We start from the raw sequence: 16007 nt of genomic DNA on the forward strand, positions 1-16007 counted from the left end.
ATGGTGACCAAAACAAAAAGTTATGTACTCACCATAACGCTCGATGTATGTAGTCCATCTCGCCTCACATTCTTACCCGTGGGTTTGGAGCCGAATGTCGGCTCCGACTCTGCCATACTTTAGCTCAAAGTCTTTCAATTGGCTGGGCTAAGATGGTATCCCATGCTGCACTGCTCTCTATCCCCAGATCTAGTTTGCTGTGAGCACCAGCACTCACTCTCCATGCATAACACCACCTAAGGAAGGAAGAACTAAGAATGAAGGGAATTCTGAAACCAGACCTAACCTCTAGATCCTCCAGGACGGGGGAAGGTGGGGGGGTAAGTAAGAATGTGAGGTGAGATGGACTACATACATCGAATGTTATGGTGAGTACATAACTTCATGATGTTATGTAGTTCAATCTCACCTACATTCTTACCCGTGGGACAGCGTCCCCAGCACCTAAATCCTGGGAGGCTCAGTGGAATATACTCCTGAGCACTATAGAGCCAAAGGAAGACCTGCCTCTAGATACCACATCTAACTTGTAATGAGTAACAAAGGTGTGAGGAGATGCCCAAGTAGCTGCAGCACAAATATCATCCGCAGACAATCTGGCCTGAAAAGCTGTAGACGTAGATACAGACCAGGAAGAGTGAGAGCCTTCACTCGGAACGGTAAATCTCTTCCCCCTGAAGTATAAATGAAAGAAATACAACTGGAAATCCACCTAGACAACATGACTTTGGAAACAGGAGATCCAATTCTGTTTTCTGAAAATGAAACAAACTGATCAGATTTTCTGAGGTCCTTCGTTCTGTGCAAATAAAATCGTAATTGTCTGTGCACATCCAACTGATGAAATTTTAATTCTGCCTTGTTCGAGAACTGAGGAAAAAACACTGGTAATTCAATGGATTGGTTAAGGTTACTAACTGACACCACTTTGGGAAGAAAGGAAGGATTCGGTCTGAGAGAAACCCTGTCCTTATGAAAACTCAAATAAGGTGGTTTAATTGATATGGCTTGAAGATCCGAAACACATCTGGCTGACGTGATGGCTACCAAAAAGACAGTCTTCCAAGTTAAGAATTTTAAATCACAAGTGGCTGCAGGCTCAAAGGGGGGTGAAGTAAGACCCTGTAGAACAAAGTTTAAGTCCCAAGGCACAACAGGTTCAGAGACAGGAGGACAAAGCATGTAGTGCCTTTCAGAAAAGCCTTACAAAGTCTATGTGCCATTAGACTATGTTCGTCGGCGACGTGAAAGGTAGAAATCACTGCCAACTGGACTTTAATGGTTGCGGCAGCTGATCCCTGGTTGAAAAGCATAGAGAGGAAGTCCAATACTGACGAGATTGGAGCTGTCTAAGGGTCAATCTGTTTGGCATTCGCCAAGATGGAAAATCTCTTCCATTTGCTGTAATAAATCTTCCTGGTCGAAGGCTTATGAGAGGAAGATAGAATATGAACCACACCTGGCAAAAAATGGTGAAGCCTAACTAATGACAGAAGTGGAGTAGCCAAGCTGTCAACCGGAGGGTTTGAAGAGAGGGATGGAGCTGCCCTGACATATGAGTCAGTAAGTTTGGTTGTGGGCCCAGAATCCAAGGAGCGTCCATGAAATAGGGATGGAGAAAGGGGAACCAAATTTGACGAGGCCAGTGTGGAGCAATCAGAATAATTTTGCTTCCCAAGGATTGCGTTTTCTGAATAACCTTTGACAGCAAAGAAACCGGAGGGAAGGCATATAGTAGACCGGAGGGCCAATCGTGGACTAGAGCGTCCCTGGGTGACTCCCCCCGAGGGAGGATAAGGGTGAAGTAGCTGCTACATTTGGCATTGAGGTGGCTGGCAAAATGGTTGCAGCAAGGCTGACCCCACCTGCGGAAAATCTGGTCCGCAACTTGACAGTTCAGGGACCACTCGTGAGGCATCAGAATAGCTTTGCTTAGCCTGTCTGCGATCACACTGGACTTCCCCAGAATGTGCGTTGCTACCAGAAAACGTTGGGAAGACACTGCCCACTGCCACACTTGCATGGCCTCTCTGCAAAGGGGATACAACTTGGTTCCTCCCTGTTTGTTCAGATAAAATACCACCGACATATTGTCTGAGTGGATTGCAATAGTCCCGAGAGGAAGAAAGCTGTGAAGTGCTTGCAACGCTAGTAGCACTGCTCTCATCTCCAGGACACTGATATGCAGATGCATCTCGTGCTCTTGCCATGTGCCTTGGACTGTCCTGCCTAGATAATGCCCCCCCCCCACCCTATCTGGGAGGCATCCGTGGTCACCATGGCAACCGGAGGCGAAGGAACGAAAGGTTTTCCCGCATTGAGGTTGTCGGTGTGAAGCCACCAACTGAGATCCTGTCTGCACCTGTCTGTTAGCAGAATAAGGTGAGAAAGTGGAAGACGTTGAAGAGACCACTAGGTGAAGAGTAGCCACTGAAGGAGCCTCATATGTAACCTTGCCAGGGGAACTAATATAATTGTAGCAGCCATTGTCCCCAACAATTGGAGGACCAATCTTGCCTTCACTCTCCTCAGAGGGAGCAAGGCGTAAATCTGTTGTTGTAAAATTCTTTCCTGTGGTAAAAACGCCTGCATGAGCACGGTGTCTTATTCGGCGCCTATAAAGGTGACACGCTTCGAGGGCATCAAGGCAGATTTTTCCCAGTTCAAGGTGATGCCCAAGTGTTGACATAGGTTGATAGTGGCATCTCTGGTCTGAAGTAGCAGATGCCTGGTGGTTGCAGTAAGGAGCCAGTCATCCAGGTATGGAAACACTTGGAATCCCTGATGTCTCAAGTGAGCAGTCACCACTGCCATGCATTTGGTAAACATCCCGGGGGCTGTGGTGAGACCAAAGGGCCGGGCTCGAAACTGAAAGTGAATGGCTCCCAGCTGGAAGCGTAGGTGACTTCTGGATACCCTGTCCATCTTTATGTGGTAGTAAGCATCCTTGAGGTCGATGGAGCACATCCACACTTCTTTTCTCAACAATGGGAGAATAGATTGTAACGTGAACATTCGGAACTTGGACTTTTTCACATGGGTTCTCAATCGGCTGAGATCCAAAATGGGTCTCAAGTCCCCTGTCCTTTTCAGCACCAAAAAGAATCTGGAGTAAGTCCCTAATCCGATCTGGTCTGAGGGAACATGTTGGGTGGCTCCTTTTTCTAGCAGCTTTGAAACCTCTGAAGCTGCGGAATCCCTTTGACTGGGTGGAACATCCGGGATTTTCTTGATTGGAGGGGGAGTTGACGAGAAGGGAATGATATATCCTTCGGAAATTATTCGTAGAACCCATTGGTCCCGGGTGATACTTTGCCAGGCCTCCGGGTATAGTGAGATGCGACCCCCTGACTGGCTCCGGAAACGCACAGTCGGGCCTCCCATCAGGAGCAGTGGTAGGGAGAACCACAAAAGGAATCGAGGTCTCCCGGGTCTACCTGAATAACCAGCCCCTCCCCCTGCCTCTGGAGGGGGACTCACCTTGTGCATCGGGAAAAAACTTCTGTGTTTCTTGAACCACATCTTCCCACTCCTCTGGCCCTTGGGATAAGTCCTAGAGGGAAGGGAAAAATGGACACTTACGGCAGAGAGTTTTTCCCTCTTGCTCGCACCTAATGAGGGTGTCTTTCACCTTGGTTCAGAAAAAAGAGGAACCATCAAACGGGGAGCTGGTGAATGTAGACTTGAAGGCCTCCACGAAATGACAAAGGCACATCCAGGCATGTCTCCTAAGAGCGACTCGTGAACTTGCTGCCCTACTCGCTCCCTTGGCTGCATGAGAGATCAGCCTCATGGAGGAGTTCACAATAGAATTGAGGGTAGACATCTGAGCATTGACTTTCTGAGCCTCTGCCTCAGAAATGTTACCCCTTAGAGCATCTCCAAGCTCCTTAAGGAGATCTCTCTGGAGCCATGTAAAGTGTGATAAGTAATTCAGTGACCGCAAAGTAAAGGTCACTGAAGAAAACATATGCTTCCCATACCAGTCAATAGTACTAGACTCCTTGTTAGGGGGATGGACGGTGGAAGAAGTCTCAGCCAATTCCTTCTTGGTGGCCACTGCCACCATCATGGCATCCACAGGGACTCCCTTAGATAGAAATTCCTTATCAGAATGGGCAGACAAAAATTTATTGGGTCTCCTGGGGACTGGTTCCACAGAGTCAGGGGTTTCCCACACCCTTCGACAAACCAGATCCAGAAGCTCATCGAAGGGTGGAGACACCCAGGAGGTGGAGGGCTGAGCACCAAAGGCCTTCAGGAACACCGACTCCTCTTCAGAGGGGGCTTTGGATGGCCAGTCACTTCTTTGCTTCAAAATCTCTAGGATGTCAGAGAAAGAAACATCCTCAGAGGATGACTTAGGGGACCCCTCCGATTCCTCGAGGTCGATGTCTGACGTGAGAGACTCATTTTGGGAATCTATGTGCTTCCTCTTGCACGTTCTCTTTCTGGGTGGCTCCTCAGGCAAAATCTCTGAGGGGCCCTCAAAAATATGTGGACCACTCATGGGGGTACCCTGAGGCCTTGGGGCTCCACTGTCAAGAGATAGAGGGCGATCAGAGACCAGGGGACAAAGTGATCGAACCGTATGATGCTGCTGATGACCTGGCCAATGCGCTCCACATGGCCTCGAAAGCTGGTCCCCCTGGGTCAGAAGATCGACCAGCCATGGAAGACCTCAGATCAGAAGGGACCAGGTCCGAAGCCAAGACAGGAGTCAGGCTTCCCCGCGCCGAAGCACCGAGAGGTAGACTAGGAGCTGAGAGGTGTCCCGAAGCCTCCCTCTTGGGTCCGACTGAGGAATCCCGAGTCCTGAACCCCATGGACGGCGCCGACGGAGTCGGAGCTGATGTCAGAACCGAAAAGCTAGGAGGGGCTGTCGGAACCGACCTAGGGACATCAAACGGAGCCGAGCACTCCAGCTCCGAAAGCTGAGATGGGCTCGGAGGAGGAAGTATCGACGTATGTAGAGGGACCGGCTCCGGAGCTGGCTGGGTCGGAGCCGAAAACAATTTAGCCAGTACCGGTGACAGAAGTCTCTGTACCACTCTATCGACATCCACATCCGATAAGGTCCTACAGGATTTAGAGGATAGGGAAGGAGATCGAGACCTCCTCTCTGAAGGAGACCTGCAAGGAGGAGGAGATACCGGCCTAATGCTAGGTGACCGGCTCGGAACAGGATCAGAGAGAATAGGAGCTGAAGCAGGTTCCATAGAAACAGACACTTCCTGCGGCCCCGAGGACAATGGAGCCAAGGATGTTATCGAAGATTTAGCTATTTTCTCCGGAGGCTCCTAGGATACTGATGGAGCCGGGGATCGCTTTTTAGCCTTAGAAGATTTAGCTTTAGATGGAGAAGACTTAAAGCTGGAAGCACTCTCCAAACCCTCCTCAAAGGAGGGTTTCAGAAGTCCCTTCAAAATCGATTTGTTCTTCCTTTCCTGAAGAACATGTGCGCTAAAAGCATGACAAAAATTACACGATTCCTGGAGGTGAATCGCTCCCAGACACTACACACAAACAAAGTGTCCATCAGTGATACATATCTTATAACTGCACTTCTGCACTTCTTAAAGCCCGAGGGCTTATGCTCCTTAGTATCTTTAGACATAGTCACTACAAAAACTGAGTCATTAACTCAACAACCAGACCAATGGCCAATCAGCCACAACCGCGGGAACAGAACAAACAGACAGTACACCATAAAGACCTCCAACTTAAACGGTCCTAGAACACAAGGTCAAGAGGGAGGACTAGGTTCCTCTAAATTAAATGGTCTTAGCCCAAGGGAAGGTAAGTTAGCACACAAAGGTAAGCGAGGGGACAGACTAGGTCCTCTAACTGAAATGGGCCTAGCCCATTGGAAACTGCTAGGGGGATACCACAAGAAACATGCTAAGACAAGAAAAAAAAAAACTTTCCCACAAACACACTCAAAGATAACACACAAACAGCTATGAAAATAGCTTTTTTTTTTTGCAAAATCTTCTCTGCTATAAAGATGAAAAGAATACTTAGCCACAGCCAAGAGTGAGACCACGTCCGAGCTACACGAGTGGCAAACGAGATCTGGGGATAGAGAGCAGTGCTGCATGGGATACAATCTTAGCCCAGCCAACTGAAAGACTTCAAGCTAAAGTATGGCTGAGTCAGAGCCGACATTCGGCTCCGAACCCACGGGTAAGAATGTAGGCGAGATTGGACTACATAACATACAAGGTTTTCCATGACAAATACTTGAGGTCGCAAGAAGAGGCTGGTTCGAAAGGTGACACTGTCAGAGCTTGTAGAACTAATGATAAATCCCATGGTTGAATAGGTCCTCTAAAAGGTGGCTTCAGATGATGCACACCTTTTATGAAGGTCTTGCACATTTATGGGACATAAGAGAGGAATCTTGGACACCCTCATGAAAATTAGAAATTGCCGCCAAATGAACTCTAATGGTAGAGGCCGACAGACCCGACTGAAACAGGCCGGCCCGATAGTCTAGTATTATCGACACTGGTGCTGAAAAGGGGTTTACTTGTTTATCTTTTGGCCAACAGGTAAATCTTTTCCACTTGCTCAGATAAGTCATTCTAGTGGAAGACTTATGAGAAGCAATGAGAATATCATGTACTGGTAAAGAAAGATCATTCTGCCTGGCAATCAAGGGAAATGGAGTAGCCAAGCCGTGAGCTTCAGGCTGCTCAAGTTGGGATGAATCAGGTTCTGTGGATGTGAGATCAACTCCGGGGTTGGATGGAAAATCCATGGTCGATCTAGTAGGTGAGGCCAAAGGAAGGGGAACGAAATCTGTCAAGGCCAATATGGTGCTATGAGGATCACCCTGCTCTTCAACCGATGGGCTTTCTTCAGAAACTGGGGAATGAGGAGAAAGGGTGGAAATGTGTAAAGAAGCCCCGATGGCCAATTGTGGACTAGAGCGCCCCTGGGAAATTGTCCTGGAGGGGAATCAGGGCAAAGTAGTTGCTGCATTTGTAGTTGGTCGGGGATGTAAAGAGGTCGCAGCAAGGACGGCCCCAGCGGTGGAAGATCTCCACCGCTATCAAGGGATTCAGGGACCACTCATGAGGTTGAAGAATGCATCTGCTGAGTCTGTCTGCTATCAAGTTGGAACTCCCGGGAATGTGCGCTGCTAAAAGAAATGGTTGGTAGCCCTCGCCCATTGTCATATACTCATGGCCTCTCAACAAAGGGGGTAAGATTTGGTTCCACCTTGCTTGTTGATGTACCAGACCACCGCCATGTTGTCTGATTGAATCGCAATTGTCCCAGATGGCAGCAGGGAATGGAATGCTTGCAACGCCAGAAGCACCGCCCCCAGCTCTAGAACATATGCAGATGGGCCTCCAGTTCGGACCAAGTGCCTTGGACCGTCTGTCCCTGACATAGCCCCCCCACCCTATCAGGGAGGCATCCATGGTCACTGTGGCCTTGGGTTGCTGGGGGGAGAAGGGGCGAGACCATTGTGAGAGATTGTGTGACATCCACCAATTTAAATCCTGTTTGCAACTGTGAGTTACTCGAATCATGGCTGAAAGAGGATGCTGAAAAGGATACCACTGGGTGAGCAGTAGCCATTGTAGAAGCCTCATGTGAAACCTGGCCAGGGGAACAATGGTAATGGAGGCTGGCATGGAACCAACAGCTGTAGGACCGAGTGAGCCATGGATTTTTCCTTTGAAAGGATTGGGATTAGTTGTTGCTTTATCCTTAGAATTTTGTGCTTTGGAATAGCAGCTCTGCAGTTTTTTTGTGTCCAAGATAACGCCTTTGAATTCTGTCAACTGAGATGGGGTAAAATTGGATTTCTGCCACTTTATGGTTATGCCTAGCCTTTGAGCAGCGAGGAGAGAATACGCCAGGGCTTTTTCCAGTAGATGTCTGGTGGGGGTGGAAACGAGCCAGTCGTCTAGGTATGGAAACACCTGGAATCCTTGAAGTCGCAAGTGTGCTGTGACAACTGCCATGCACTTTGTGAACACTCTGGGGGGGGGGCTGTAGAGAGTCCGAAGGGCAGTACTCTGAACCAGTAGTGACTGGCTCCTGCACGGAAGCGCAGAAATCTTCTTGATGGCCTGTCCACCTTTATGTGGTAGTACACATCTTGAAGATCTATAGAGCACATCCAATCATCTTTTTCCAAAAGCGGGAGGATAGACTGTATTGTGACCATCCAGAATTTTTGTACTCTCACAAACTTGTTCAATACACTGAGATCCAAAATTGTCTCCAGTCCCCGGTTTTCTTTGGCACCAAAAATAGTCTTGAGTAGAATCCAGATCCTATCTGGTCTGGAGGGACTATTTGGATGACTTTTTTTCTTAGCAGCTTTTCTATCTCTAGTGCTGCTTCTTCCCTTTGACTGGGTGGAACGTCGGGAAGATTGTTTGAAGGGACAGGACAAAGATCGAAAGGGATATGATAACCTCTGGTTATAATCCTTCGTACCCAAGAATCGGTGGTGATGGTTAGCCAGGCAGAAGGGTACAAGGAGAAACATGCCCCAACCACCTACAGAGGAAAGGAGTTGGGCCGCTCTTCAGGAGTGCTCGTAGGATTGACCAGGGAAAGAATCCCTGGAACCCTGGTTACGCGGACCCCCTCTGCCCCAAAAGGAGCGTCTTCCCTGTGAATTTCCCCCTCTGCCTCTGGGGGAGAACTCATCCTGTGTGTCACAGAAAGGACCCTGAGAGTTCGTGAACCATATCTTCCCACTCTTTTGGTTTCGAGAGCAAGCACGTTGAGGGGAAGAATAATGGACACCTGTGGCAGAAAGGGTCTTACCGTCCTGTTCACATCTGGCCAGTGTGCTTCTAACTTTGGGCCCAAACAACGAGGAGGCCTCAATGGGGGCATTAAGAAAGGAAGACTTAAAAGGTTCTGTGAAGTTGCACAAGCGCATCCAGGCGTGTCGTCTCAAGACCGCAGTTGAACCTGCTGCTCTAGCTGCTCCTTCTGATGCATGAGATATCAGTCCCATAGAGGAGTTAGATATAGATTCAATGGTGGCCAGCTGAGAAGCCACTTTGTCGAGGACCTCATCAGACACAGCACCAACCAAGGTTTCAGAGAGCTCAGAAATCAGATCCCTCTGAAGCCTGGTAAAATGTGCCATATAATTCAGGGACCTGATAGCAAAGGTCGCTGAAGCAAAGGTGTGCTTCCCTATCCTGTCCAGGGCCTGGGACTGTTTGTTCAGCAGATGGATAGTCTGGCTTTCTTCTTCTGCCAGATCCTTTTTTGTTGGGGCTGCCACCACCAAAGCATCCACAGGAAGACCTTTGGACCAATGGGGATCCGAAGCAGGAGGGGACAAGATCTTATCTGGCCTCCGGGGAATAGCTTTGATGGTATCAGGAGCCTTCCAAGCACGCTGCATGATGAGCCGGACAAGTTCATCAGCAGGTGGAGTAGCCCAGGAGGTAGGGGCCCGGGCACGATTGGCCTGCAGGAACACAGATTCCTCAGAGGTCAGATTAGAGGACTGCCAATCACCTCTCTGTTTCAGGATTTCGAGGATATCACCAAAGGATACCTCAAGGGTAACCGAGGGGATCCTTCCCCCTCATCAAAATCTGTGTCTTAGGTGAGGGACTCCTCTGTGGAGTCCATGTGCTTCCTCTTACACTAACTTTTCCAGTGGCCCTCCTCAGCGGGAGAAGCTGTAGAAGACAGCGGAAAAGGAGATTCCTGCCGGAATAAGTCCTGCGGCCCCTGCACCCAGTGTCCGCTCGGTACAACTTGTGAAACCAGTGTACCAGAGGAGGGCGGAGGTATAGACAGTCTGGAATCGCCAGCAGCAGTGAAAGCCTTCTCCATCAGTTGGAAGGCTGGTCCACCCGAAGAGGAGTGCATGTCTGGGACAGGGGTCACCCCTCCCCTAAGTGGTTCAGCCTGACGACCCGGAATCCCTGGATGGCTGTGGAGCAGCAAACTATGCGTCTCATAACTGACATCCTGGGTCGTGGCAAAACTTTCCTGCCACAAAGGCAACTGCGGTTCCTTAGTGAGATCCAAGAATGGAACCGCAGATGGGGAAGACTGTGCTATATCCATGGACTTCAAAGGCAATGAAGGAGGAGAATAAGAAGAGCTCTTTGGAGATCAGTGAAGGATAGTTCCTGAGGGGTGGGATACCTCTGGCCAAGAATGCCTGGGCCACAAGACGCAACACATCATGTTCAGAAAGGCTTCTAGTGGACCTCACAGAGACTGAGGGAGAAACAGGCCTGTCCACAGAAAAGGCCCATCTCATCAGACCGCACCGAGGACAACGGTGCCGAGAGAGAGTGGACTACTGTTGTCTGCACAGAAGAAGTCATCGGCACCGAGGTCATGGTCTGCACCGAGATCGTGATCGGTGCCGAAGCTGGAACTGACAAAACTGGAGTCAACAATAAAGGTGTCGGTTCCGAGGAAGATCTCGAAGCCGACGTGGTCAAAGTCTGCGCCGACTAAACAGTCGGTGCCAATAAAGTGGTAACGGTCTGAACTGAGGAGCCCCTCGGTCCCGATATATATAGAAGGCTGCAAGAGAAGACGGAGCCGAAATCACTAATGGAGCCGAAGGCCTTGGTGCCGAGGGTCTAGGCACCGAAAGCGCTGGGGCTGACAGAGAGCTCCGGAGCCAAAACCTTAGCCTTTTTAGGTTTTGGTTGGTGAGAGTCCCCAGCCGGGGACGAAGGCAAAGATATAGCCTTAGTATAAACATCCAAAGTTTTCTTATGGGCTCTAAGAGTGGTTGAGACCTCCGACCCAGAAATAGCCTCTGAAAATGGAGATTTTAGAAGTCCCTTCAGTAACAGCTTGTTTTTCCTTTCCAACAAGGTTCTATTAGAAAAGTTGTCACAAATAGTACAGGGTGGGGTCAACAGACAAATGGGAAGCTCCCAAACAATAAACACACAAAGAGTGTGCATCAGAAGCAGGCAGTTTGTGTCCACAGACAGAACACCACTTAAACCCTGGACTACCTTTCTTATCTGCCATGACAGCAAATTAATTAATAGGGAAAGGTACCAGCAATGGTACAAGAGAGTACCCGAAGGTATGAGAGAAAAGTGGAAGGGATTACCAACGATGGTAAAAGAGAATACCTCGCGGTAAAATTGGTAAAGAAAAAGGCAGAAAAACTTGAAGAGATTATTAACGCTAGATGCGATAGGGTAAGAGACAATAAAATATGAACTTTCCTGACAGAAAAGTAATCTGTAAAACTATTAAACAACAACTGAAAGTACTTAGCTCAAGAGAAGTAGCTTGACACGACCGAATGGCAACGCGGCAAACAAAATCTGAAGTAACAGGGAGAGGGGGATTGTGTGCTCAAGAGTTTAAAGCTGACGCGAGCTTGGAAAATGGCCGGCTCGGTTCTGAGCTCGGAACGGATAGCCATGCGTAAGGAATGAACAAGGATTAACAATATCAGATATGATATTACATCAGTTCGGATGAAGTTCTGGCGGAACGAAAGCACACAATGTTTTAATAAACACATGATATTTAAGTGTGGTGTACCTCAAGTTTCATTGTAATTTTTTTTTTTTGGGGGGGGGGGGATATTTTTCATTTTTATATTTAGAGGGATTGACAAATGTTAAAGTATTGCAAAATAGGGGAATCTCTCAGAACAAGAAAAGGAGCAACTGCAGAATGATATACAGAGAATAAGGGATTACCTCAATAATATGTGCAAGTTTAGAAAGATTGCTGTTATGCAATTGTTTGATAATAATTCTGCAGCACAAAAACTTCTAGCACAACAACTCAGGCAACAAAAAGTGGAACAGGCAGTCACCAAGCTTAGGGAGCCTATAACAAGGAAGATAACAAGAGACCCTGTAGAAGTATTAGAAATATTTCAGAAATTTCATGAATATTTGTATAAAGCAGAGAAATATGGAAATCAAGAAAAAGTACAAATGGAAATGTTTATGGAAGAATTAAATATGCCACAGTTAGAGGAAGATGAGGCTCAATAACTAACAGTTAGGATAAGAAGGGATGAGATAAAAATGGCTATGTATAACCAATCTACAGGTAAGTCCCCATGAATAGATGGTATTCCTGTGGAAGTTTGGAAGTTAGAAGGGAAAAACTGATAAAGATCTGGAAGGTTTTGTTTAACAGTATTTTAAGAGGAAGAGAAGTACCAGCACCCTGGAAGAAGGTAGTGATAATGGTAATACCTAAAGAGGGTAAAGATCCATCGGATATAGCTTCATACAGGCCCATCTCAATCTTAAACAATGACAAAAGTGACACCAAAACTGATAGATAAGGAAAAGTGTGGTTTTATGGAGGGGAGGCAAATATTTGACAATATTAACAGAACATTGATGATCCTGAGGGAAGCAGAATGTAAGAAAGTACACCACTTTTATTGGTGGGTCTTGATGCAGAAATAGCATTTGACAGAGTAGACTGGGACTTCATGAGCACGGCAACAGAAGCATTTGCTTTCCCTGATACAGTTATAAGGTTGATTAGAAGAATATATGAGGGATCGGAGGAGCAAATTAAAGTGGGTGGGATCCTCTCCGATAATTTCTGCTTGAATAGAGGAACCATGCAGGGTTGTCTGCTTTCCCCTTTGCTTGCATTATATTTAAACCACTGGCAAAGAAAATAAGGAACTCAGAAATTCAAGGATATAACTGGTATGGTAGTCAGGAAAAGTTGGCTCCATTTGCAGATGATATTATTTTATACATGACAAAACCGAAAAGGACTATTACAGTGTTGTGGAATATTTTAAGACAGTTTCAAATCTTCTCAGCATACAAAATTAATGAAGCTAAAGCAAATGCAAATAGCGGTATATTACGCGCCCACATATGAATTGGTCCAACAATATTCATATTTATGGGGACATGATAAAATGAAGTATTTAGGAGTATGGATTGGAAATGACTCTGTGGTGGCAACTAAAGATATGTGGGAAGAGACTAAACAGAAGATAATACAAAAACTAAGAAACTGGAAGTTTTGTTATATGGATATAGACACTAAGATACAAGCCATTAAAATGTTTTTAGTCCCTTTTGTCTTATATACAGGTTGTAGGTGGACTGGACACTCTAAAATGGCCCTGGGCAAGAGTGCATGCATGTGTGCCTTCTGTGGAAGGTTGGGTGCCGGGCTGGCAACTCAATACCATAAAACTCCACTGCCAATCATGAGCAGACAGGTGACCCACTGTGGCGACCCCTAACCAGGAAAAGGCGAAATAAGTCATCTTACATACAGGTCAGGCATATCTTTATCAACTAGAGGAGAAGTTGTGGATAGCAATTAAAAAAAGAGTTGAAGGATTTTATCTGGGAAGGTAAGATAGCAAAGGTCAAGTGGGATAAACTGATTCTACCAATAGAACAAGGTGGACTAGGATTACCTAATTTGAAGGGTATTTTAGAGCAACAGAGTTAAGGCTCTTATACACAGCACAAGCAGAAAACTATAATTCAAAGTGGAAAGGAATTATGTTGACACAGGGAGGAAGCTCAAGAAATAAGGAGAGATTGGGATTTTGGATGCTGACTCTTAAGGAGAACAACCAAAATCATACAGAGTATTACAAACATAAAATAGCAGGGAGTATTCTAAGAACCAAACTGACATGAGAATGGAGAAAAGAGATTTGGCCGATAGGGTTGACTGTGGTCAGGGATACAGATAATACGCAAGAGGGGGATGGAATTTATTTGGAGAAAACTGGCAAGGGAACCAAGCCATTGGGTGCAAATAACTAGAAAAGGAAAGGTAAAAGAATGGGAAGAGGCCAAGAATTTATTTGGACTGCAGGTTAGAGATGGTCTTCCCTATCAAGGATTGGTATCAAAATACAGGCAAAAAGAAAGAAATAGGGGGCCCCGAAATGAAAGACGAGCACTGGTAGAGTTTTTAATAGAATCTAGAACAGAAGCTGCTGTTAAAAAAGGAATAATTAGTAAAGGATATAAAATATTGCATGACAATTATAAGAATCAAATCAGAGGAGCCGAGAAAGGATTGGGAAGAAAGATTGGATAAGCAATTCACAAGACATTAGGGAGATATATGTATATCTCAAAATATGCAACAAAGTCTAGAAGATTTAGGATCTTTGCCTTGAAGGGTTTACATAGGTATTTTTATACCCCAAGTAGACTCCAAAGAATTTTTCCTCAGGTGGATAGCAAATGTTGGAGGTTTGACGGGAAAGAAAGAGGTAGCTGGGAAAAGATTTTTTGAGAGTGTAATGAGCTGGCGGACTTTTGGGATTCCCTGCAGACCGCTCTGTCAGAGATGCTGCGTGGGCATGTTGGACTGACTGGGGAGATACAGAATTAGAATTGCCTAGACATAGTAAAGCCTTGCTAAGTCTAATTATGGTGGCTGCCAAAAAAAGCAATTACTAGAAAATGGAAATCAAAGTCTAGACCAACATTACTAGGAGTAGTGAATAAAATAACAGAGATAAAACAACTGGATTTGGGAATTTTACAAAAGGGAAGGAGCAAACTACATAGGAGAAAACAGGAATTGTGGAAACAATATATGCGGAGCATGAACGAGATTTAAGAGACAGGATTTGAATGCGCCATATAATTCTTAACTGACAATGACTGGATGGTTAATAAGTGATATATAATGTTTACAACCACAGTTGTTTTAATGGTGTCGGTGATGTAAACAGTTTGCAACTAAAGTGATATTGTTTTGTATGTTTTTCATTTATATAAATGTAAGAATGCCTTTGTCATATGTGTAAATTTAATAAAAAATTTGGGGGGAAAAGAAACATTGTTCTTTTTAATGACATTATCATTCTGTTTATCAGCACCCATTTTAGGAATAATCAACAGCAGGAGTTCTGAAATATTACTACTTAGGCTTATGCTTTTAAATGCTGCACAGCTGTATTTCATAATGTCATGCTCACACCTATTCCTTAGGAATATAAAATGCGTTCATTATGCTATATAGCTTTATCCTGTCTGTTTTTATACTTGCAATACAATATCAAAGAGTGTCTTCAAAATGCTTCAGATTATAAATAAATACATACATACATACATACATAATATAAAAATATAAGAAGAAACCAGTCTAAGATGGAAGACAAAATTGTTACCTTGACAAGATTCAAAATGATGATCGGGGAGCCAAACCTGTGAAACATCTGGTCAAAGTGCAGAGCTGCCACATGGGCAAAAGGATCAGCTCGGTCCACTGTGGAAGTAAAAAAAAGAAAGCAAAGCAGTTATATGCTTCTTACAGAAATGCAAGACTTATGATACTTTTATTAAGGATTATATTTATTAGTAATATTCTAAATACAAAACACTTTAATAAAGAGAAGACAAAATTCAATTATACCTTAAAATGCAAAATTTACACAAATGAACAACTGGGATTTCTTTGCTGTTTTGTCTAAAAAAAAAGATCTTTCTCATCCAATGAAAAAGAAAATTCAAGAAGGTGGAAACCACAGAAGCAAAATCATGGCACGGACATATTTCAAACTTCATTCTCATAATCACTAGGAAGATTGTAGTATCTTCTGTGTAGGGTCGTGTGGAATGCAACAACTCTCTCAAACCTTAAAGACAATACAACCTATTAGTAGCAAATGGATTTCATGCCTAACTACAGGAACACATGGAAATCTTCATAAACCTGTTTCATGCTGGCAGCCACATCCTATCATTAGCTGTAGAAGGCAAAGCTCCTCTTTTTTTTTAAATTCTCACTGCAGGGTGTTAAAAAAAAGTCTAAGACATCATCAGCTACTACCTCTCCACAAGATTAAACGAATGACTGAGCTAATGCAATTGAATAGTGAAGAAAGTACAGTTTTGTACCTAGCATAAATGTAGATGTTCGAGTGCTAGTACAGCTGCAGTAATCACAGATGGGTTTTCTGCCGTCAGGCGGGTCCTCAGTCGGCCGAATTCCAAAGTCTAGGTCCGGCGTCGGTTGTTGTCGCCCTCTTTCCTGACATCAGTGTG

The 16007-nt window shown here is 45.4% G+C and overlaps 1 protein-coding gene across 4 annotated transcripts in view; it reads right to left on the bottom strand.

Annotated features, from left to right (window-relative positions):
• The window catches only part of FIG4 (FIG4 phosphoinositide 5-phosphatase), a 3828182-nt gene that overhangs the window by 2075130 nt on the left and 1737045 nt on the right, over nucleotides 1-16007 (bottom strand). For all 4 annotated transcript variants that reach the window (XM_044066775.1, XM_044066785.1, XM_044066766.1 and 1 more), the window contains exon 11: nucleotides 15131-15228. In XM_044066775.1, coding sequence (XP_043922710.1) covers nucleotides 15131-15228 — 98 coding nt within the window. The remainder of the gene's footprint in view (nucleotides 1-15130; nucleotides 15229-16007) is intronic.

Source organism: Protopterus annectens, chromosome 1.part0 (genome assembly GCF_019279795.1).
Source record: "Protopterus annectens isolate FY-2018-M chromosome 1.part0, PAN1.0, whole genome shotgun sequence".
Taxonomy (NCBI): Eukaryota; Metazoa; Chordata; order Ceratodontiformes; family Protopteridae; genus Protopterus; species Protopterus annectens.